The 24,548-nt window shown below is 39.1% G+C and overlaps 2 protein-coding genes across 2 annotated transcripts; one reads left to right on the top strand and one right to left on the bottom strand.

Moving 5' to 3' along the window:
* Positions 1–36: 36 nt before the first annotated feature.
* Positions 37–18,980, bottom strand: LOC120807539 (SPRY domain-containing protein 3-like). Its single transcript, XM_040159715.1, has 11 exons — positions 18,874–18,980; positions 15,709–15,855; positions 15,445–15,520; positions 11,293–11,417; positions 10,070–10,202; positions 9,764–9,952; positions 6,219–6,368; positions 4,337–4,394; positions 3,753–3,872; positions 3,524–3,648; positions 37–3,417 (listed from the first exon to the last, which is right to left on the bottom strand). The coding sequence occupies exons 2-11, from the start codon at positions 15,834–15,836 to the stop codon at positions 3,283–3,285; spliced, it is 1,239 nt and encodes a 412-aa protein (XP_040015649.1). The 5' UTR covers positions 15,837–15,855; positions 18,874–18,980; the 3' UTR covers positions 37–3,282.
* A 2,586-nt stretch (positions 18,981–21,566) lies between these two features.
* Positions 21,567–24,166, top strand: LOC120807071 (insulin-like growth factor-binding protein 6). Its single transcript, XM_040158720.1, has 4 exons — positions 21,567–22,103; positions 22,816–22,844; positions 22,939–23,058; positions 23,179–24,166. Exons 1-4 carry the CDS (start codon positions 21,788–21,790, stop codon positions 23,281–23,283), a joined length of 570 nt encoding a protein of 189 aa, XP_040014654.1. The 5' UTR covers positions 21,567–21,787; the 3' UTR covers positions 23,284–24,166.
* The last annotated feature ends 382 nt before the right edge of the window (positions 24,167–24,548 follow it).

A 24,548-nucleotide genomic window follows, 5' to 3' on the forward strand; every position in this document is an offset into this window, starting at 1 on the left:
ATTGATGTTTAATTTTTCAATTTTCGTACTCTTCTGAAGACACCATGAATTGTTCTCCTGTTAAAATTATGCAGTGCTTACTGTTAAATCAGCAAGTACTTCTGTTGTTAAGATGGTATGTATTTTAATATTTTTCAAATACCCAAGATGTTGACACAAAGTGACAGTACAATCAATAAGTCCAAATTATGCCATAAATTACATGCATCTCTGAACAGCTATCACGGATTATCAAGGTTTTAAACTTTAACTGCTTAATAAATAGACAAAAACATCTCAGATAATCTAATTTACATTTCAAGTAATCAGAAATGCCAAAATGATATTCATATTAAACTTGAAAAAACAACAAAAAAGGATGAAAGTAGAGTCAGCAGTGCATTGAATGGGAATATTCGTTTTAATTGTTTTTGGTATTTTTATCTGATTGCTTTAAGCGGAAAGAGACAGAATTGATGACAGAAAAGTCAAGATTATACAAAAACATAGAAGACAGGGTGTATTCATGGGTAGAATTTGGAGACTGAAAGATACCCTCATCACGTTAAACTATATTCATGAATAATTCCACAAAAGTTGCCAAGAAGGGCTAAATATGAGCAGCGTGTTGCAGAAAGGCCACGGTAGCGGAAGACCTTTTTTAGCTCCTGTGAGCTAAGATGATGATTAACACACAGTGTGATCACCAAAACCGGATGATGATCATGAAAAGTGGAAAAACCCAAGTATGATTACACCCTTTTTGCTGCGCAGGGGGACATTTCATGGACGCAATACATCCTTACTCAAATGAGTAGTCCAGCAAGCACTGGGGTCCAATATGGATCCAATAAGATGTTCTTAGATCTTTTCAGTGACCTGCACAGCCTGCAGACATGTGACACTTATACAATGAGGTTTTCAGAATAAATGCAGTTACCCAAACCTCATTTAGGTTTAACATTTACCAGGTGTAGTATTTAATAAAGGGTCCAGACTTGAACTCTTCTAACAGGTAATTTGCTAATTAGGTCTGGTTGTTTTAGTCTTCTGAAGTTCGACCAGTCAGTATTCTATCGTAAAGTGTACTTAGTATCTGATAGTAATGAAGTGCACAAAGGTAACCGTTTCTGGCAGATTATAAAAAAGAAACAGTAACAAACAGTATTACAGGTAGACACTGAAACCATTTAACATGTTGCAGCTCTCCACAGCGTTTGCCTATTGTTATTTTTGTGTGAACTTGCAACAAACAGTGATCTGCAGAGAAACCTGTTGTAAGTGTAGTATGAATCGATGCCAAGGCAGCACCTCTATCCCTCAAATTTAGCTAAAACATAGGTGTGTAAAATCTGGTGTCACGAAAAAAAAAAGCAATCTTTTTCCCATTTAACTTTGCCATTGACACAAAATTGTGTGGGGGAAACTGTTAGTCTTGTAGTTTTTCTTCAATTTTAAAAAGATGGATTCTTTAGTAAAAACAATAACCGGGTTTGCAGCCAACCAAACAAACAAAAATATTTTTAAAAAGCATTACAGGTAAATAACAGCTCGTGGCAAACAATGGCTGAAATCAACGTACAGCAAAATCTCAAAAATGATCTTAGAAAAGATAACTTGATCTTGATTTTCAAAATACCTGAGAGCAGCAAGTCTTAGTTATGGCTTAATTTTCAACATTCAGACCTTTACTAAAATATTCAAAATGTTGAACTACCCAGAAGTTTAAGACTAAACCATGTGTAGTCACTGATTGTTCTTGTCCTGACAGGGTTTGATACTCAAGAAAATTGTTTTTCATGATTTTCCCTTTTGAGACAGTTGGTATCCATTTCATGCAAAATACCTTAATGATCCACAGAAAATACATTCAATACCATACTGACGTCCACAGTGTCTTTTTCTGTAATGTTCAGTTTGTCAGAATGTTCCAATTTCTCAAAGACATCTAAGCTCTGATTTCTCATAAAGAAGAAAAGGAAACCAATACTTTGACATCACTTTCATTATCTGGAGATGAGCTATTTTTTGTTTGTTTGTTTGTGTGTACGGCCAATGATAAGATACATAATCAGAGTAAACATCTAAAGCATTAGTTACACGTGGACACCAAACATCTCTGTAGTGGAAAAAACATGCAGAGCAAATTACAAGAGGCCAAAAAAAACAAAAAACAAAAAAAATAACCCCTCAGTAATAGCTGGTCTACATCAGTTTAGGGATGTTTGTTTGACATGGTTTTGGTGTTGCTGTAACATCTTTCAGATGCAGATGTTTATCAAAAATATTGCCTGTACATATTTTAATTACAGAACATCCTCTATAATAATTATGCCAAAATTATACCTGATTTAAAAAAAAATCGTCAAACCAACTTTGAGTTGGAATTTTGCTTTTTAAAACTGCTTATTCCGATAGAACGATTAAAGGGCATCATGATGGTTTGGGTTTAATTTCCACAAACTGTTATTACACTTAATTATCCCCTAATTCCCAATGCATGTGGCTTGCACGTTTGCTACTACATATGCAGTGATAACCCTATTGAATGACTCCATGTCAGAACAAGCACCTGCGTTCGTCCTGAACCGTGGCGATAAAGCAGCTAGTTTCACGGAGAGTAAACTCACTGTTCATTCAGTGCACTACTGTTTCTTCGGAAGACTTTCTGAGCTTGATTTTTCCAGACTTATCACTCTCACCACTGAGTGTCAGTAATACGCCATCAGTACGAAGAAGTACAGCAGACCCCTGGTAGTAAGCACAGTATGGCTGCAGGCTCTGAGAGTGGCGCTATTTATTTTATCTGCTGACGAATATTGTTGCTGATAATGTTCCTCTTATGAGGACAACTGGGGTCCATTTGTTAGCTGGGGCCTGCTCTATTCGTATTTTTACATTCATTATACTATTGAGACCCTTTTTTTTTGGCATTTTATTAACTTTACAGAGTGTCATTAAGTTCTCAGAAATAGGGTTTTACCCTTTAAAACCTCGGACTGGTTAAACAACTTCTTACAGTATAAAACCATTTCGTTATAAAGCGTTTTTTAGGCACACGTGCAATATTAACATACATTACTTTAATAATTTTTGATAAAAGTTTTCTGCCAGCATGTTAAATTTTCTTACAGCAGGAGGGAGCGACAGTAACCTCCTACACTTAAGTGACTTGTCAGGTAACATCTTGGAGCCTGTTGATGTGGAGGTATCATTTATTGTCCAATCTCCAAAATGTACCGGAGCTCAATCATTCGTCCTCGCTCTGATTTCACCACTCAGTTTTCATTTCCTCCGCTCTGCTTAGCCGCTGAGGGGGTGCAGGTCCACTCTGACCCTCTCCCCGGTACTCATCATGCCAATAGTGGGGTAGAAGCCGCCTACCGGTAAGGCCACTTCTCTCCGGCCCACCACCTTTCCGTTTCGGGTGAAGAACACCTATTCAAACACAAGAGGACAAGAGATAAAGAGGTAATCAAAATATTTGGCTCTGAACTTTTAAGAGTCTCTGGCTTTATATTCCTAGACTCTGAAACCAACTCACCATGACCTTTTTCCCCTCTAAATCCTCTCCCTCATCCTCATCCTCATCCTCATTGTTTGCATACAAGTCATTCTGAACCTCGCTGGGCTTAGGAAACACGTCAAGCTCCCAGTCATCAACGTCATCTGAGAGAACCCAGACACAGAAAAGGAAAGCAAGACGATTAGACGCTGCACATGATGAGGCGCAGTGCTTTGAAAAATGTGAAAACAATATAAAAGATGTTCACCTCCACCATCAGGGTTGAAGTCACGCGGAAACATGATCCCACAGCCCATAATGTCCCCTTCAAAGCAGCGTGGTCCAAACGCATCCCCGACCCCGCTGCCCTGGAACAACTTTCCATCATCTACAAAGAACAACACAGAAGCTGATTGGTGCTGTATGTCACACACACGAGAGACTGTGATGCAATTAAGACAAAGATCCAACTATCACAACACAAAACGTCCGTCATTTACATAAATCTTTTTCTTCTGGCTGTTTCCAGGTGATGGAAACCAAACAAAGCTGCATAGAAAATCATATATAGCCTTTTAAATATTTCATTATCATCAATGATAATAAAATATGAACTATTCAAAAATTTCTACCGTTGTCAGAAACATGGTTGATGATTTGGTTCTATTACCAATGTGATCATGATTTTAAAACAAATGTGTACAATGCAAAGCATAAGACAGAATATAAGACACACTGACACTGCTCATAAAGACAGTGGTACTGTACTATGGATTTCATTTGAATGTAAATGTTTACAGAGGAAACACATCAGCAGATCATCATGCACCGACATGATCCGCCAACACTCACCTGCATGATAAGCTATGGACCCTCTGCTCCAACCTGGATGTCTGTTTTTAGGGTAGTCCTGTAAATCAAAAGAGGAAGTATTGTCTCAGGACGCATAAGTACATCGAGTTGACTTTCTAATGAATGAACCCGATTATGTCATCAGCTTGATCAAACTATTGTATGTCTCTACACTATTTAATTTCACTGATGTGTTTTGTGGGGCTTCAGCCAAGTTCTGAGATGGAAAGTTTGTCGTGGTATCAGAAAATGGTTTGTCAGATAAGCAGCAAACTGACATCATCTTACACTGTCAATGTGACGCCGATCAGCTAAATCACCTCTCGACTACAGCTATCTTCAATGCAGGGACGGATTCTTGAATTGGATTTCATGAAACAAAAGTAACCATATAAGTCCCCGTAACCAGAGCACTGTTGTGATTATGGCCGCAGCAACAGGCAGGAAAACTGGGCGTTGGAAGCAGAGAGCACGACAAGATAATAACATAGAAACACCACAGAATTAAAGTGATAAGTTGTCTGTAATGGCCAGTGCGTAAAAAACAGAGACCAGGAGACTTTTCCCTGAATCAACAAAAGAGAAAAGTAATGCACCATAAACAATTGCTCCTTTATCCAATATAAGCAGCACCTGAGTAACGAATACCTGTTACAAATGTGATACCCTGAGAGAGAGAGAGAGAGAGAGAGAGAGAGAGAGAGAGAGAGAACCTTGTTTTGTTTTTTGTAGCAAGAGATGAAGCTTCCCATCATCAGACTGATGTGTCTTGCAGTAGATGACGGGGGATGGAACAAAACCTCAGGAATGACCGTTTGATGGATTTATAATGCTTCACCAAAACCACAGACACACCGTGGAAAAACAATTCCTGGAAAACAATCAGTAAAATGACAGAGCTCTGTTCTCCACGCAGGTCTGACCCGGAGGCGCAACATGCCCACACACAGTAACTGACGGCAGAGGAGTCCGAGGGAGCTTAAGGTTGAGGGTGAGGGCAAAAATGATCCGCCGCCTGCCAGGCTGTGAGGGGCCATCACAGCTGGCAAAACAGCAGTGCGTTTAGCACGAGTGACGCTCAAATCAATTAGCGTCTGATAACAGATATCTGAACCACACTTCATTTCACATCTGTCATTTAAATGACACGATGACTGCGTCCCTGGCAATTATTGCGCTGCTTTATTTATATTAAACAGGATTTGCACGAGTTCATGGTGATTTCAACTGAGGCCAAAGGCACCTGATTGCATCTCTGATGTAAAAACATTCAACAAGTCTTCTCTCAGACCCAACTTATTTCCAAAATATGGATCATCACTTGCTGTCATCATTTTTGATTAAATACTACCTTACCTAGCCAAATTAATTAGGATATCAACCTTAAATTGCTTAGCCTGAGGAACTGCTGCATACTTTTAATACTTTTCTATTTATTCCTTCTTGTGTACAGTGACTGCACGGAAAGAGGAAGTAAAATAAAGCATAAATGGAAAAAAACTGAGACAAATAGAACAATCAGATGTTCTCATCTTATCTCATAACTAGGTTTCCCATACTTGCCTGCAGTATTCTAGTTAACATGGAAGATTCGCATGTAACTGGAACAGCCAGGCTTTCTATGGAAAACCAGATGTGGGGGTAAGATGAGGCAATATTTATTCTCTTGTTAGCTTTTCCTCTTTCGGTCATCCATCACTCAGACTGGAAACAGTGAGAGCAGTGGTGCATATGAGGGAGAGGGAGAATGAGGTGTGAGAGTGGGGAAAGACAAGCTTTCTTTACCGACAGATAACCGAAGAGTGTGTATAGTAGGGAACATGCTGTGTCAATGACAACGATGTGATCATAATGGTGACGACTTAAACGACGAGGCTCTCACCCTGCGCGCCAGTCCCAGGGCGATGTAACACTTCTCCCCAGCATCTGTAATCTCCAGTTCGTAGTAGTGGAAGCGTGTGTTGAGAGGCCGACGGGCCTGAGCCAAGCCCACGTCCACGATGCTCTTCCCTTTCCCCACGTACTCCAGCAGCTGAGGAGAAAACACATGCACACGCGCGCACAAACACACACACACACACACACACACACACACACACACACACACACACACACACACACAGGATTATAACTGTACACAGGAACCCCATTTACATTCAGATAAACTGGCTAATGTTAGCATATTTTAGCCAACTTTAGGTAAATATTGCTAACATTAATGTTAGCAATGTAACTAACATTACTGAGTCAGTTAGCTGACTTTATGAGTCTTGTCTACTTGTGCTACTGTTTTAGCATTTAACAATGACCCTTTAATTGTCAGTTGTGACCACAGCAGCTGATGATGCTTCAAGCAGCTTTACTGTCCCATATAGAAACCTGAGGTACTTCTCCATTTCCAGAGTAGCTTCTGTTCCACTGACCTCCATAATGCATAATGCAAAGCTTTCAGGTTTCTTTTCTGAAAAGCTCAAAAAGCAAGGAGGCATTAATTTTACTTTCTGCAATCAATATTCCTTGCAAATTCATTCAAATCCATGCTTTTTAAAAAAAAAAAATTAACCTCAATAATATGTTTTGTCTTTAATTACTCGTATAGACTAAGTGAAACACTACCTCATTATAGCCAAGCAAGAGCTTAAACCTATTGTATGTTTAGGTGTGTCAGCTGGGCTATGCAAAAACCATAGGTGGAGATTGTTCATATGATGGTAATGACTCAAAAACATCTCAGTTCCTCCAAACGGAACCTTGCATTTCACTGCTAGTGATAGCATGTCTGATTTTGCAATGACATGGCTGCTGCCTCCTTCTCAGGTTGGGACAGATAAGAATCCAGCAAGATGAGAGGGCATGTTTTATTCACACATGACCCTATTAGAGATGTTAGATGATGAGAGGAAAAAATAGATCGCAATGTCATGCAGTTCTTTCTTTCTGGGAAAAATAGGGCAGTATCTAGACTCGTCCTCCCTGCACCGCACTGTTTGGGTACTAAAAGAAAAGTTACGGCAACAGGGACAACATAACTGTTTACGACGCAGCACAGGAAATCAACACCGCCAAAACTGAATCCTTTCCAGATGGACCTTGCCAAATGTCATCAGAGCAGTAGAGCAGTAGTACACATGGGCCCATAATATGAGCATCTGAAGATAACTACATTAGTCGAAACAAAAGGCTATCGTATTGCATGAGTGTCCAGGCTGTTTTGCCCAACATCTCATTATAAACACAGCTGCCATTTTCCCCAGTTAAATTCACTTGACTTTCATAACTGAAAGCAGGCTGCATGAGATTTCAAAAACAGACCAACAGTATTTGAAAATGCACTTCAGCACCAATAAGAACACGAAAGACACACATATGAACAGGTGCATCCGCACACACCTACTTCTAATAAATAAACTACATTTTAAATCTCAGTAATAAGCATTTACAGAATGATTCATTCCTGAAGAACTTGTGTTTTCCTAATACACCTCCTTATCTTCCTCTTTTTTCCAGTAGGTAAGCACAACCTTGAGAGGTAAACAGTTGCTATGGTGTTGTAACTGCTGCTGACTTCATCTGGATGAAAGCTGACAGTAAATCCCTTACTAATCTGTAAACAGCTGTGCCAGTTTCGGTTTATTTGTAGGCAATACTGGATTTCGTGCGTCTAAATAAATATGAGTGTTTACCACACCTGCATGTCAACATTTTAAAACTGTGTCCAGTAAATGCCTGACCTAACGCACAATCGCAAGTGTCAGCACATTTAAAAAGAATGAACACTTCAAAGTATTGTTTGGACAAATTAAAAAGGAATTGCAAATGAGGCTCAAGCAGAAAAAGAAACCCAGAAACCAGGACGCATAATAAACTTGGAATTGACCCTTTAACTTTTGTTTTTTTCTGTGCTGACAGCTTTCATGTAGTATTAAGACATGCACGTGTGTAATTGATGAGTTGCAGGGAGTTCAGACTGCGGTTTGTGGGCCCTGCCTTCGCACAGGACAGGGCCAGATTTGTAGAAATAAAGGATAAATAAATGTGCGGGTGGCATGCAGGTTACTCGCTCCCGCCTGAGGGCTATTCAGCTGCAATCTCCTCCCATCCTCTTTCAGTTCAGCTTTTGTGTGTATCAGCACCTGAGTCACACACAAACACTGCAGCCCTGCCATCACAGGGAGGGGTGGAGACCCAAACAGAGAGAGAGGAGGTCAATGAGCAACGCTGAGAAAATATTTTTCTCTCTTTCTCTCTCTATCTTTTCATCTTTTATTAGGTGCTTAGCAACAGCTAACATTTACATCTGATTTTTTGTATTGACTATAAAGATTCAATCACAATCTAAAAGTTTTCACTTTGCCTTAAGGATCTTCCATAAGGATTTTTTCGGATTTTGGATTTGACACAGATCCATTAATGCCATATAGAGACACTAATAATATGTTTGTGGGGAGACTTTTTTTTTATAAATTCTTGTTGCATTTCATAATTTCAACAATTTTGCATAAAGCCAGCTGAGAAGTTTGGAGGCAGACCTGGTAAGTGTCTGCATGTGCCAGGTCTTGGTCATGTTGGCCAGAACATACACAGCTACGGTTAGGTATAGGGCTAAGGTTCTTCACAAAGTCTTAGTTAAAAGACAGGTCCACTGATTTTGCAGTGCACTTTTATAACACTATCAGCCTCCCAACTGACAGTTTAAAAAAAGGATCAAAATCAATGCAGAACCAGCGATATCTTCTTTTTTCATTCCACACATTCTTCTTCCTTGGCAAAACAGGGTGTCCACTTAACCCACAATGCAACTGTGACTGCCAGCAGTTTATTTTGAGATTCGGCTGTGTTATGCTAGTAGCAGCTAATGTAGGTCTGGGAAGCTCACTTCTTTCTAACTCCACACCCAAAGTTTGTAGTCTTCAGCCCTAACCGACGCTGATTCAAGTGACATCACTTGAGGCAATTTATCAGCTATCGTGTAGCTCTGTCTGGAGCCAAAAAGGCTTTTTACTTTTTTTTTTCTTTTTTTTCTTTTTTCCACACATGGATTGTTCCTCCCCAGTACTGAGAGTGTGGGATATTCAATTCATAGCTAATCTTTTAAATGCTGATGTAAATGAAATGGATTCTAAACACTGTTTTCCAGTATAATCATGACTTCTAAATGAACTACATGATTGATGGAGTGACAAAAGGAGTCAAACCTCAAACATCAGTTAGCAGCCAACCTTAATTAACCCTTTCTGATGTATTCCAGACCAATAACCTGGTGTGTGCAGTTTTTCTCTGATTCACTCTCCCACTGATACCAGCCAGTCATTACACAGCATGAGCCTTTATGAGGGAGACAAACTTTCAAATTCTATGTTACCTTTATTCGCAGTAAAATTTGGTAAAGATTTTCAATATTTCGTCTCTCTCTGCTCCAGGACTTACCGTGCCGGTCACCTTGACGTCATGGAGACGGCCCCAATCCTCTTCATGACTGTCCACAATCATCTGTCCATCATCCTCCTCCATCCCCCACTCAGCGTTCAGGTCCAGCAGAACTTCCTCCCCCAAAGAGTGCATTCCCACAGCAGGGTAGAGAGCTTCAGGAGATGCTGGGAATTCCACACTGCCGACCTGAGCACACAGTCAGATACGATATTGTTTAGCCAATTATAAACTAAAGAAAAAAAAAATTCACTTGTAAAATTGAACTGGTAAGGTTAAGCAATACGATGGTAATGGAGCACTTACTTCTTTACCATTCTTGGTAAAAAACACTGTCAATTGTCCATCATCGGAGTCCAGGGATATTCCACAGCCGATTCTGTCACCTCTGCAGCATTTTGGACCAAACTGCTGCCCCACAGTGTTGCCATTATACAGCCTGTGGAAAGACAGGTTGGAGAGGTTGACTGGCTAATCATGAAGGCTCATCGTTTTCAGATGTTGTAGGTGTTCACAGAAAAACTTCAAAAGGACATTTATAAAATGCTTCCAGTAACAGAAAAGAAAGTAAAACTGGTGCATTATCAGCTGCACATTTGCGTTATCTGCCTTTTTAATCAAATTGAATTCTGAGTCAAATTTAATCATATTGATAGAAATCACAGATAAATTCCGGATTTTTAAATAATAATCAAAAATGCTGGCGCACCCTGGTGACCTAGGGGTTTGAGGTGCTGTACTATGAACTGAAACGTCCACGATTTGAATCCAGCCAGAGACCTTTGCTGCATGTCTCTACTGTCTAAGATCTAATGAAGGCATAAAAAATAATGACCCCAAACTTTATTATATTAAAAACCACTATTATAACTCAGTGTTATGCTTTTTATATCTGACTTCCCTGTGATGGAGCCGACAGCACCTGTGCGAAATTCGGTTCCTTTCGGTTCCCAGTGCTGCGCGACTTTTTCGGGGGAAGTGTTATAGTGTTGTAATGAATTCACATCAAATTACAGCATATTCTTATAAACACCAGAACACACAGAGGAAACTTTCTCAAGGTAGATAACCAAACTTGTAAAATAAACCCTGGTGTTTGTCACTGCTACTCTAAAGGGCCAGTCCAGCATAAATGAGTAGCTTCTCTTAGTTTCTGAAACGCCAGACCATGTATTGCACTCTCACACTGACTGACAGAGCTCTTCCTAAAAGTACTAAACAGTTTCTGAGAACAAAACAATCAAATTCAGCGGGTTGTTTATCATGACCTTCCCAAATTTATTCCTCTGAACTCTTCATAAACAAACAGTCAAAGGTGCTCTGCTCTCGGTTCCTCAGCTTGCAACATGAAAAGACTACTTAAGTGCATGAGCACAAGAGTTATGTGGAGATGAGTGAAAACTACATGAGATGTATAACATTGTGTTGTGTCATAAGTACATTTTTTTCTGCTGCATCTCCGTGTCATGTATACTTAAGAACATGTTCAGCCTACTGTATATGTAAAGAAAGTTATCAGTGAGACATACTTGCCATCATCGGCATGAAAAGCCACAGAATGTGGGAGCCAGCCCGGCTGATGGTCCAGTTTGTAGAGTTGAGGCACCAAACCAACAGCGATCATCCCCCTCACTCCTGTATCGATGATGGTCACCTGCAAAGACCGCAGGTTGATTTATCCCCAAGAGCAAGAGAGGAATTATCATTGTAATTTAAAATCCCCTTCCTTTTGAAATTAGCGTCTCCTTATAGTCGTTAAACAATGAGGTATGAGCAGACTTGCATAGCAGAGCCAGAAGCTGCGGATATCAATATTTCTACTAAATAATGTGAGGAGTCACTTTTTCCTTCCTCTGACACATCTATAGACGCCAACCTAAAATTTAAAGGACGCTGTTTTCACATCCAGAGCAACGAGTCATGAACTAATCATTACACATTTTCTGTGGGAGGCTGTTAGATTGTGAGACTTTATAAGCAGAGGGAACTTTGTTGACAGAGGAAGAGGAGGAGAGGGGTGCAGTCCGGGTGAAGGACACAAACATTAGTCTTTTTTTTTTTTTTTTTTTTTTTTAAATCAGAATTCATTTTATTTTCTTGTGGTGGATGCTGTCAGAAAAAGGTCAGCCAGTAGGATAAATTAAATATGTACATTACTGGTATGTTATATTCACAGATAAATAGGTTTTAAGCAAGCAAAGCAATGTATTTATTCAGCCTTTATATGTTGCATGCTAAACTTTGCTAATTAGCACAAAATACAAAATACAAAATACAGAGATGAGGCTAAAGGGGATGTCATTAGTTTTGTACGTTTTTAGTCATGAACTAAAGTACTGGACAAATACAATTTTGATGCTGGTAGTGCTACAAGTGTCGATGGATCACCCAAGTCAGAGGGATTCATTGCTTGTAGACCATGAATGTTCTCCACAAAATTTGATGGCAAATCCATCAAACAGTTGTTGAGATAAGTCAGTCTAGACGAAAGTGGTGGACAGTAATCTACCTCCTAGTTTTAAAGCTTTGATGGTAGGAAAATCGTAGAAGATTAACAGAAAGGTTTCAAAATGCCCACTTGCGTGCTGCAGGTTTATTGCACTTTTTACTCCTTCAGGCTTCACCAGAGATTTATATGTGCCATTACATTCTATTTTGCTTTTGGGTTGGCACTGCTTCTCTTTTTCACACAATGGAATTTCCAAATCGACCTGAAACCATATAGTATCCCTTTGTACAACACCACATGATGGTTCAAAGTTAAAAAAAAAACCCTGAAGCAAAGAGCTGGCCTGCATCATTGTTATCATAACTGAATGCTGACCATATGACATCATCCCTAGGGAGAGCTAGATGGACGCACTGCAATCGGAGCACTGCCGGCAAATCCAGGGCAAGGAGAAGAGGAAATTTTTAAGTTCTTTCCCATGACCTCAACACTGGTCTCTCGGGAGTGAGAAGGAATGCGTCCTTTTTTTCTGTGTCAGTGTAAAACATGCAGACGACCTGTAAAATCTACCGTCAGATCTACAATCAGCATCAATTTAACCATCATGTATTAGCTCATATGCCCATTTACGCAAATCGCTTCCTCCCTCCTCCTACGTGACTTCCACAAAGTGAGTCACAAGGATTAAGCACACGTAACTATAAAGGTTAAGAGGGTTAGTTACTGTTTCACTACACGTCAGACCGGGGCAGGATGTGTGCATTAGGCAAGTTTGAACATGGCTTCTTCTGAGAAACAGTCACTGTCCTGAGATGTTTGTGCACTTCAGTGTCTGGATTACCAAAAACAGTGGAATAAACAAACCAGCACATGTTTTGTAATGAGCTGTGACTTATTTGACTCTGTGAACCCGATCTGTCAGGCCTGAGATAAGAAAGTCCCTGCATCAAATCAAGTCTGTAGACCAACCGGTTGTAAAGTACCACTGAAATTTAAGTATATAATACATCCGTGTGTGCAGCAGCTGTTCATGCAGTGTTTCTTCTTTTTTGTTGCAGTGTATAGTAGAGTGCTGACCCTACTCTGACTGGATGAGAGGAGTTTTACTGGCTGCTAGTTGAAGCAGTTTTCAAACAAAGAGTCAGAAACTGGGTTCACTTGTGTCACCAGCAAGATCTGGTACATTTTAGCCCCATAGCAGCTGCTAAGACTTGTTGCTGGTCTGTCAGAACATCATCATGTATGTAGCCATCAAGTGCATATTTAAGACCTTACTTTACAGGGTTTTTGTTTTACAATGACAGCCAGCTGGAAACATTAGCTAAAAAGTAAGCTGAGGACAACTGTCTGAAATCAACGACTCACTGTTTTAAAAGATTTTCAACGTATTAACGTGGTTTCACTTTTGTATGAAGTAATTCAATGGCTGGAGCATTTACCACGAATTTCCTGCAGAAAAACTGGAAAAAAGTGTGATCCTAGGGACTCCACTTACTGAGACTAAAGATCAATATACTTGGTTCCTTTCAGGTTTCTCCTCTGATCCAAAAATATATAGTTGTCTCCACTTGTGCCGAGGCTTTACAATTAAGATGATGCGATTAAGAGATGTTAAGATATATTTATATCTATTTATATCTATATATTTACATCTTAACCCTAATGAACTTGGTAAACTGACTGAACAGTAACTAAACATCAAAGCTATTCAAGAAAAGATATACAGTTTTACCTGGCATACCCGCTCAGCATGCAGAGGAAAGTCTTTTTGTTTGCATCTTAAAAATTGATATTTGCTAATTTCTGTGTTGGGACTGAGACTTAATTGTTGAGTCTGCTTCTGACTTCGGTGTAAATAATTTTGGCCTGTATTACTTGAAGAATCAGCATTGGCTTCAGCATTTACTGCACGCCCAGTCCAAGCACACAATGTAAAAAGAGCTGCCAAGTAATTCCACAAATCTATTTCCAAGCTGAAAGATCTTTGTTTCTCAGATGTGTGCTATTCCCAGGAGGTATCATGATTTCTTTTCCATTATGGTTCAAGGAGATGAAGGCGAGCAGTCAGACACAACGGCCTGCCAAGTCTCCTCTCATCACACAGAAAGAAGGCGGTGTCCTACATCCATAATATATAGTAACACAATCAAGTAACACTATATACTTATCTTCATGGTGTACTGGTTTGACAGTTAGTCCAAGGAAAGGATGTACTTCACCAATCACAGTGTGAATCTGGAGCAATGCCGACAGTGTCAAATATACTGCAGAATGTTTTTACTTAACACTAATACTTTATTTTTAGTTTTCTCAAATGTATCTGGGATGAATAGTTACTTGAAAATCAATGCCAAGTAATCCAAACTTTGATTGAATTATTTCCAGCTCTGAAGAGCATTGCATTGCGCATTGCATTATGGGACAGTAGGTGTCCATCTACTGTAGATTTTTATCACACAAAAAAAATCTACTGGTTTGCATATTCAATTTTGTCAAAATTTCAGTGTGAACAGACCACAAGTCAAAACCCTCGATACAATTAGTATGTAGTGTGGAAATGGAGGCACAGCTAAATTTTTTTTTTTTTACACTGTAAACGCACCCCAGCGCACACATACATTTAAATGTGGCATGGCTGTACTGCTTAACTCTGCTTGATTAATTCCCAAAACTTTTCACTTCTACCTTAATTTGGTCTAAAACAAATTATTTACAAAACATTCTGACCATTTGGGCTGTTTCAAGTTTTACAACTTAGATTTCATGACATGAAAACAATTGAAAGCCAACAAAACTGTGTTAAGCTGTCAAGATCTAACAGCTGTGCAAAAAACAGAGTAAAGAATATAACTGGTGAGAATGGTAGGAAACGCATTGGACTTAGGCTGTTAAAGCTTACCTACTGTTCGTACAACAGAAAAACACACTTACAGTAATCAAAACGTGTGGCAAAAAATGAATCGGCTACATGGTGGGGTAAATAAACGGAGATGCAGGTGACTAGAACAGGACAGAGTTACTGTTTGGGTTTTTGTCGTAATTTCAAAAGGGACTCAAGCTAAGATATGTAGGCCAAATTCATGATTCAGAGTCAAGCAGTTAAGCCAGGAAATTTGAATGTGAAATCAAATCAGCAAATAACTTGTGTACCTATAACCTTTCCTTGATTTTTTATTACTGTCACTTGTGTGTCAAATAATAGTCATGAACTGAGAGAATCATCAACTCTTACTTCAAAATAGCGACTTCTTCTCGACAACGGCTTGGCCGCCACAAAACAGCCAACTTCATCTGAATTCCCATGATACCTACAAAGAGATCCAAAAAGAAAAACAAAGATGTTACTTTAATAATCACTTCAGCCAAATGCAAACAGAGTGAGATGCTGATTCAGCAGGAAAAGGAAGGGCTCTAGCATGAAACCAGGGAATGAATCACATGATTAACAAATGACTCCATTGTGAACTCTCACATTGTTATTGCTCATCATAGTTACCTGAGTATGTCTCCATCTCTCAGCATCCTTTTGAGCCGCTCCCTGTATCTCACTGCTCGCACCTCACGAATTTCCCGGATTCGCCTCCTCCAGTTCAGAAAGCGATAATGGAGGTTTATGTCGTCCATGTCTGAAAATCATTACAATCTAGGACACAAGGAAACAAATCAAAAAGCTTTATTACTGCTTTAAAGAGTGTTATCTAAAAAAAATAAAATTAAAAAAATTAAAAATCAGGCCAACTAACATTATATAATTATTATAAAGACGAAAGGCTGTTCTTTGAATCTATTCATTTATATAATTTGTGCCTGATCATTTTTTGACTGGAATATTCAAACAAAGTTTCTAGCTCAGTCAACATAATTTGAGCATACAAGAAAATGCAGCAGTTAAATTACAATGCACAAGAAGAAGTCCAATAAAACTGCATGTGAGTCTAATCTTCAGGTTGGCTTCCATTGTCGACGCACAAAGCAAGCAGAGCAATCGCGATAAACAACTCTAGGAAAATTAAATGCAGTCATAAAAACTGTGAGCAGAAGGAGAGCAAACATCTTTGACCACAAGATGATTACCACTGTTGCCTGACAACAAGGAGGACCTGAGTTTGATCCTTAGGCCAAACCCTTCTCCTTTGTGCGTTTGTGTTTTTCCATTTACGTTTAATCCCACATTCCACAGACAAGCAAAGGCCTGGGCAGTGACTGTACACTGCCAAGAGGCATGAACGTGAGTCCCCTATTTGTGTTAGATCTGTGATGGTCAGGTGCCTCCCTTGGGTGTCTTCCTCCCAATGTGAACTGGGACTGACTCAAGCTTAGACTGGCTTTTCTATTAATGTCAGTGTACAGGAGACACCCAACCTGTGTGGTGCCTTTCTGGTCTTTCCCTACCTGAAATACTCCAAACCTAAATGCCAACATTTGAACTCAATACACTAGTATAGGTCTGCAAGTAACAACTATATTCATTTTCAACTAATGTGCTGATTATTTTATGATGCTGAAGTTAGCTTCCGATTCGCAGCTTCAAATTCTGCAGTTGAAGGGAAAGTTAAGGGAAACTTAAATGACAAACTAATTAAACCCTTATAACTGGTTAAAACCCATTTTCAGATTTGTGAAACCCTTTTTTTTTTTTTTTTTTTTTTTTTTTTTAAATCAAAGTAGAAAAATGTCAGTGTAACTGTTTTCCCCCATACAGACCACATCAGACCACATTAGACCAGGTTTACATTAAAAACCCCTATAGATAGACTTGTCAAATCTGGACTACATTTCACCCAGAGAAGCTAAAGACTGTTTGAAAGTTTCAGACTTGTGAAACCTTTATCTATTTATCTATTTATTTTAAAAATACAAGTATTTTGGTTTTTGATCTAGACCTGGTCTGGTGTGGTCTGGATGAGACACAAACTGTGAAATAGCCCTTTTTGTGTGTTTTCACAAATAAAATTAAAAAAAAAGGTGTCAAATCAGAAACAGTGATTTAAAAAGTCTTTAACTTCTCCTGCTTGATTTAGTCCAGATTTGACAAGTCTGGGTAAAGTGGTTTTTGATCTAGACCTCGTCCGATGTGGTCTGGATTGGAAAACTGCCATTCAGAGGCTACCCAGATGGCAAAGTTTTTCTAGCTTACATACAGCATGACTGTCAGATGCTACACATAGATCATCTGTCTGGCTGTCAGCCGACACTGCCTGATAACAGCCAGGATCGGCCTGGAAGTGCCTGCTGTCTGGGTAATTTCAGCGTTGTGATTATTCTCTCGATTAACTGGTTAATAATCGAGTCTGTAAAATGTCAGAAAGTAGTGTACAATATCTGTCACAATTTCCTGACACCAAGGTGGTGACATCAAACTGCTTATTTGTCCAAACATATTCCGTATTTACTGTAGAAAACAGCAGCTAATCCACAAAACTGAGAATCTAGAGAATTTGGCCTTTTTGTTTGATAAATTACTTTACTAAATAATTAATCAATCATGAGAATAGCTACTGATTATTTTCTGTTAATCAACTAATCAACTGATTGTTTCAGCCCTTCATTGGAGCACTACCTGTGCAGTGGTGGAAAGAAGCTAAGTTTATTTGCTCATTTACTGTACTTAAGTACAATTGAGATACTTCTGCTTTTCTTGATTATTTCCATTTTCTACTAGTTTATAATTCTACCCTTCAGAGGCAAATACTGTACATTTTACTCCACTACATTTATTTGATAACTTATAAAACTAATATTTTAAGTACCTAATAATATATGTTATTTTGAAATGGGCCATTCTGCATAATAAGTACTAAATACATAATAAGTACTTCCAATTTTCGTACTTTAAGTTTATTTTGATACCAATAATGATGTACTTTTACTTCAGTAAAATTTTGAATGCATGACTCTTACTTATAATAGCGTTTTTGTACTAATTGCATTACTACTTGTACTTAAGTTAAAGGTATGAGTACTTCTTCCGCCGTTTTACATGTGTTATCTATTGTGCTTTATTTTTCTGTCCGGTCATGACGAAGCCAGGATGACTCAGGTGAACGCACCTTTACAGTTTTGTTGCTCAATTGAAATCCATTACTCTGTACAAAAGTATCTTACTGGGTGTTTATTTATATATTTATATTTATCCCCCCCCACCCACACCCACACACACACACACACACACACTTTCACTGGATCAAAGGTGGATCATTACACTACGGCACGTACCTCTACGGTATGCTTATGGATAAAATAGGGTCGTTTCGTTGGAGAAAGCCTGAAAATGTCGTCTGTTCCTCTTGAGCAGTGAAAGGAAATTATGGGTTTATTTTTGTGAGCGATGATAAAACAAGTTAACAGCCCGAATACGATTGAATTAAATATTTGAAGATCTAATAGACAATATGTTTTGATAAAGTAAACACATATGCGACCTTTCTCCTCATATTTTTATTTTTTACGTATTCACTTCTACGATTTAGCAATTTACGAGCAAACCCTAAACGCAGCATCACATTTCCCAAACTACAGGCAGGACTCGGTTGGCCGGCTAGCTGCTTTCAGCGTCTCAACGTTGTCGCGCTGTGTGGCTAATAATATCATGTAAACATCAATGTACCTCAGGTCACACCCACACTATTCAAAGCCCCTTTATCTTATATTGATTCCTTACTTTTTTAAAACTTGTAACGCGTCGTTCTTCGGTTTTTCTTCCAATTTAAAGGAGGTGAAGTCTGTCACTTTATGTCCAACCTGCGCCGTCGGAAGTCCCGCCCTCGCAACCAATCACATCACAGGATAAATACAGCGTGAAGACCTTAACCTATGCAGTGCCGTGTGTGTGTGTGTGTGTGTGTGTGTGTGTGTGTGTGTGTGTGTGTGTGTGTGTGTGTGTGTGTGTGTGTGTGTGTGTGTGTTTTGCTGTGTATTTGTGTCTTTTTCTTTCGTTTTACAGATGTTTTTAACATGTGCCTTTAACATATATTTACATGAGGAGTACACATATATTGAACTAAAAAAAAATTGAAAGGAAGTTTTAGACTATATGAAAAACCTGCTTTTATTGAAAGCCTTTTTATATTTCACACAGTAAAAGGGGAAGGGTCTATTTACTCTCTACTTTCACTGCAGTTGTATTGATCAAGCTGCTATTGTTTTACTTTTGGAAAGGCCTCATAGACTAGCCTGAGGTTCTGCTTTAAGGGCACGAAAAGGAGGATGCTGCATTTACGTTAAGCTTAGAAATAGTCTCCGAAAAGCATGAAGAAAACAAAGACCTGTCACCACCTTGAGAGAGCATCACTGAATTATATAGGGGTCGTTTGGTAGGCCTGTCCAACATTCCTACGCAAGTGATGCAGCGTGGCCCTTTCAAGGTGACCATATGTAACTATTAGTAACCGACACTAGGGGTGGGGGATACAGATCAAATCTTCTATCGAAGAGTCATTTCATGTTGTGACAATGGTATATATACAGTACTGTGAAAATGTTTTAGGCACTAAAGAGTAAAGTGAGGATGCTTTCAAAAATAATGTCATGTATAGTTTTTAGTTATAAATTAACTTCATACAAAGGGCAGTAAACATTACATGAAGAGAAAGTGTCTTCTGTCTCTTCATGCAATCACCGTATGGCTCCATGATGTTGAGATCAGGTCTCTGTGGGGGCCAGACCATCTGTTGCAGGACTCCTCGTTCTTCATGTCTCTGAAGATAGTTCTTTATGACTCCGGCTGTGTGTTTGGGTCGTTGTCATGCTGCAGAATTAATTTAGGAAAGATCAGACGCCTCCCTGATGGTGTTGTGTGATGGATGCCTCTGGCAAAAAATCAAGGTGCCTCATCACACGGATGCAAAACAAGTTAAGAAATCAGTATTACCAACAAAGGCCTAATACACCTAAAGGTATAAATATTTGGCAAAATCTCTGACGGTTGGCAAATTTCCATCGTATGTATCTTCATATTGCCTAGCCCTAACAGTAATCTTCCAAAGAACTGCCTATCTACTTTTACTGGACCTGAGTAGTATTTAAGTCACGTAACTGTAATTTACTGTAATCCCACCCGCATAGGATATTCTCATACCCCCCCCCAACCCTGAGTATTAGGTTATAATTTCGATTACATTGTATTCTCGTAGACATTATCTGAGATGAAGGGGTCACGGACTGGATATTAGTGATACATCAAGTTAGAAGACAAGCTGCCAGTTTTTTGTGATCCTGTCTTCTAATTTAATGTGTTTATGACTCACACACGGTGGAATTTACAGGGTGGGACTTTTTGCTCGTGGCTATTAATGTCTTAGTCAGCCAGTCTTGAGTGGCACTCCTTCAGCCTCTCAATGTCGACCAGTTCCTCTGAATCTTTAGCCCTGCAGTTACAGACTTGTCAACAAAGTGGTTGCTATTTAAAGAAAAGTCAAAATGTCAAAAACAAGGGGAAAAAAGGGTGGAAGTAACTAAATACTTTTACTCTTGTTATTGTAACTTGGTAATCTTTTTCACTATAGTTGTATTGTTTTGAGTACTTTACGAGGCCAACAAGTTTATTTTGTACATCAGTGATTTTTAACTGAATTTGTGTGCTGAACCTCATGTCATATCGTTCTCGCAGTACTATGTTATCAGCTCATTATAAGCTGCACGGCACTGTAGCAAAATGACTGATTGTTGAGCCATTTGTTGCGTAAAAAACATTTTAATGTTATACTTGGTTGAGGTGGAGCTAAAATTGATCATACTCAATAACCTCATTATAGATTTGCAAAATCTGCACAGTAACTGGTAATTACAGCTTTCACAGAACTGTAGTGGACTAAAAAGTAGAATATTTGCTTCTAAAATGTAGTGGAGTTAATATATTAAGTAGCATAAAATTGGAAGTATTCAGGTAAATTACAACTACTGTATAATTAAATTATTTACAGTACTTGAATAATAGTACTTACTTAGATTCCACCACTTCTGATGGCTTTACTTTTGAATTTAATTTGTACTTATTTGTAGTGGTGATGGATTCAAACTGACTTCCCTTTGTTATGATGACCAGCACTAATTTTAAAAACATGAACAGTGAATTTCTTGTCTGCTGAGCTATTGGTGGGTCACATGAAAGCATCACCTCTGGAAATAAATTACCCTTACAGTGGGGAAAAGAGAGCGCAATGGAGTAGCATACGCAGGAATCACTCGTGATTTGTGTCGGTGTAGAAAACATTACTATCCTGCAGGATGACAGACAACAAATGGTATGAGCATGCGTGAGTGTGTATGTGTCAGAGACAAGGGGAAACGGGGTGTGCTCTGCTGTGTGGAAATGAGAGGGAAAGCTAACATTCTCCATCACGTACCCTCCCATACCTTTCCCCGCTGGTTTGGGCTCTTTAAAAGCTGCTGCCAGTGGTGTCTGTCAGCCTCATTATCACTTTGTCTTGGCTTGAGGGAATTATATAACCCTTTTGACACAGAGACAAACTGCAGTCGGTGGAACTAAACTAAGATAGTGCAAAAGAGGGAACAGAGTTATAAGTGTTAGGAGACTGGACCGTTACCATTTATTAGCGGACAACTTTCAGTGTAAGATGCTTCTGTATTTAAACATCCTGGCGTTGTTCTTCCTGCCGCCGGCGCTGTCAGGCCCGGTGCCACTGACCACGCCGTCCAGAGGGTGTCCCGCCTGCAAAGCAAAGACCTCACAGAGTCAGCCGTCTGTAGATTTAAATGCCACCACTCTGGCTGTGGGAGAGCCGTGTGGGGTCTACACCCTGAGCTGTGCTCACGGTCTTCGTTGTGCACCTCCAGAGGATGAGCCAAGGCCTCTCCGTGCCCTGCTGGAAGGCAGGGGAGTCTGCAGTAATGCCAGCAGCGACGGTCCGACTGATCCGAGCAACACAGCAGGTAAGTCTCACACAACACTTTATGCCTGGAAGATGATGCGAATGAATGAATGAATGAAGCAGAGTCAGTCTGGAGGTGAGGCATACTGGTGGATTCTCAACACCATCTCACCCTTTGCTGATTTATTTGTGGATTTTTTTAACCAGGTTACATCCTTACATTTCACATTTGATCAACAAATGGACACACAGCCAATCTCCCTGTGACATGATAATGAGTTTGTGATGGTCAAGAGAAAATCTGAACAGAGAAACGCCCCTGTTTTTACACACTGAGTTTCTTTTTTCCATGACTCAACTGCTCAGACCCGCACAAGCTGTTAAATAAAAACATCAGAATAAAGAGATGTAGTGAAATAGAATAGTGAGTTGCAAGAAAAAAACTTTTATGGATCAGTGACAGCGGTGTAAGCATTGATTTTTTTGTTTAATAAAGGTGGTTTTTATTATGCATCTATTAATGATTTTACTATTATTTGTTCTATTAGTTAACTAAGAGTGAAGTACCTTACAAATAAATAAATAAAAACCTTAGATAACCACAATCTAAAAGGAGATTTTGAGGATTTCTTTGTCTCAGAAATATCTCCGTTTTTGGAGGAGTAATTGGAACTGACCGCACAGTAAAATCACGTTTGTTGCTCGATTTAAGCAGGTATCCACATAGTAATAAATTATCAGTGCTAAATGTTTATGCTTTTATCTGATCCTAGATCCAGCACCTACTGGGGATCCAGAGGAGGTAAAAATCCTCTTCATCTACTTCAGTGAAACTGTCCATCCCTGACCTGACCTGAGGCACGCGCTTACGTGTATCTGTTTACCTCTTCCCACAGGCTCCTTGTCGTAAACTGCTAACCACACTCATCGAAGGTCTCGATGCCCATTTATTTAAATCAAATCATGATATCTACATGCCCAACTGCGACAAGCGTGGTTTCTTCAGGAAGAAGCAGGTGAGTTTGTATCTGAGTTGAATTATGAGAAATCCCTGAAGTCATATAAACCGAGATGTGGTTGTACTGGCATCTCCACACGAACGCTTCACTGTCTGTTTGCTTGTTCTGTTTGCGCAGTGCTGGTCGTCCCGAGGCAAGCAGCGTGGCAAGTGTTGGTGCGTGGACGAGAACGGCATGCCGGTCTCCTCAAACGCCAGACAGAAAGGCAGCCTGAGCTGTTAAAATGCATGAAGCCTGGACTAAACCAGAGGAGGCTGAAGCTTCATTACCAATACGAGATACAGATGAAGGAACACCATACAGAGTCTACAGGAAGTGAAAATGGTGCCTCACAGTTCATTCTCCATCAGCCTGAAGCAGCTTTCCACCTATGAAAATCTGTTTCAAAATCAGGTGTAACTTTGACTCCTTGCGCCCTCTACTGAACACATTAAGACTGTAGTATTAATCTGACGTGTCACATTGGAGCGAGACACTCCACTGAGACAACCTGTCTCTTGCCCAACCATTTAACTCCACAAGAACCTGCAGAAACTGCACACACAGTTTGGGCTGCACTTATTCAAGCGGTTTACTTTTAAGTTTCAAGACTTCAACTCCATAAATATCTCATGCCAAGTTTTATAGGAACAGTTGGAAACATGTTTTTTATATTACCGGATATACAGTACACCATACATAAGGTTCAGATGTAATTTGGTGTATGTATTCACTCAATATATCATATTCATATATTTTCAGTATTTTTTTAAAATTGGAAACCACTGTCATTGTATGATTGTAATTTCTGTACATAATCTATAGATGTAATCCTATTTATGTTACTTTGAATATGATATTTTATTTATGTTAATATTTCTGATACTTTGAATAGCCCATAAGAGCGGACACTAGAGGTATCATTTTAAAAACCTGAAATCCTTGTTTTGAAACACAAACGTACATGGCAACATTGTTTTTATCCTTTGTCTTTTATTTAGGAGAATCACCTTTTTAACCATCAGAGGAAGTGACTAATACTGATAGACAGTATTACAAAACTTTGCTTGACAGACTTCATGTGTTTTTTTTTTATAGTTTTTTGTTTTGTTTTTTTGTTTTGAGTATCCGAATTGGTATAATAAAAAATAAACATTCAGTTATAATTTTTTGGAAATAAAAATAAATTTTCTTACAAAGTAAATCCATGTAGTGCCTTAATCTGATATCATGGATCAAAAAAAGAGAAAGAAGCAGAACAAGGAGAAGGCACAGCTTTCAAGACCTTGTTGGATTGAGGATCTCACACAAGTATTTATTGTGGCTAGGCGCAGGATTGAAGGAAGCAGATTACATGTTACCATGTTACCTCACTACAGAACTGTGAGTAAAGAAGGCCTAAAATGTCAGCTAACAGCACACACAGACATGTATTTTGTTATTTTAAGTGTCATGGCTTCTTTTCAAAAAATATGTAAGAGAAAGAAGACTAAAGGTATTTAGAAAAC

The sequence above is a fragment of the Xiphias gladius genome, chromosome 21, assembly GCF_016859285.1.
Source record: "Xiphias gladius isolate SHS-SW01 ecotype Sanya breed wild chromosome 21, ASM1685928v1, whole genome shotgun sequence".
NCBI classification, from domain to species: domain Eukaryota; kingdom Metazoa; phylum Chordata; class Actinopteri; order Istiophoriformes; family Xiphiidae; genus Xiphias; species Xiphias gladius.

Excerpts from the sequence above, each read along its gene's own strand:
- LOC120807539 (XM_040159715.1), bottom strand. The coding sequence starts at position 15,836 with ATGGACGACATAAACCTCCATTATCGCTTTCTGAACTGGAGGAGGCGA. Across the intron at positions 11,418-15,444 it reads GAAGAAGTCGCTATTTTGAA|GTGACCATCATCGATACAGG; the intron begins GTAAGAGTTGAT and ends CGGTCTTTGCAG. Across the intron at positions 3,418-3,523 it reads TAGAGGGGAAAAAGGTCATG|GTGTTCTTCACCCGAAACGG; the intron begins GTGAGTTGGTTT and ends GTGTTTGAATAG.
- LOC120807071 (XM_040158720.1), top strand. The coding sequence starts at position 21,788 with ATGCTTCTGTATTTAAACATCCTGGCGTTGTTCTTCCTGCCGCCGGCG. Across the intron at positions 22,104-22,815 it reads TGATCCGAGCAACACAGCAG|ATCCAGCACCTACTGGGGAT; the intron begins GTAAGTCTCACA and ends ATCTGATCCTAG. Across the intron at positions 22,845-22,938 it reads CTACTGGGGATCCAGAGGAG|GCTCCTTGTCGTAAACTGCT; the intron begins GTAAAAATCCTC and ends CTCTTCCCACAG.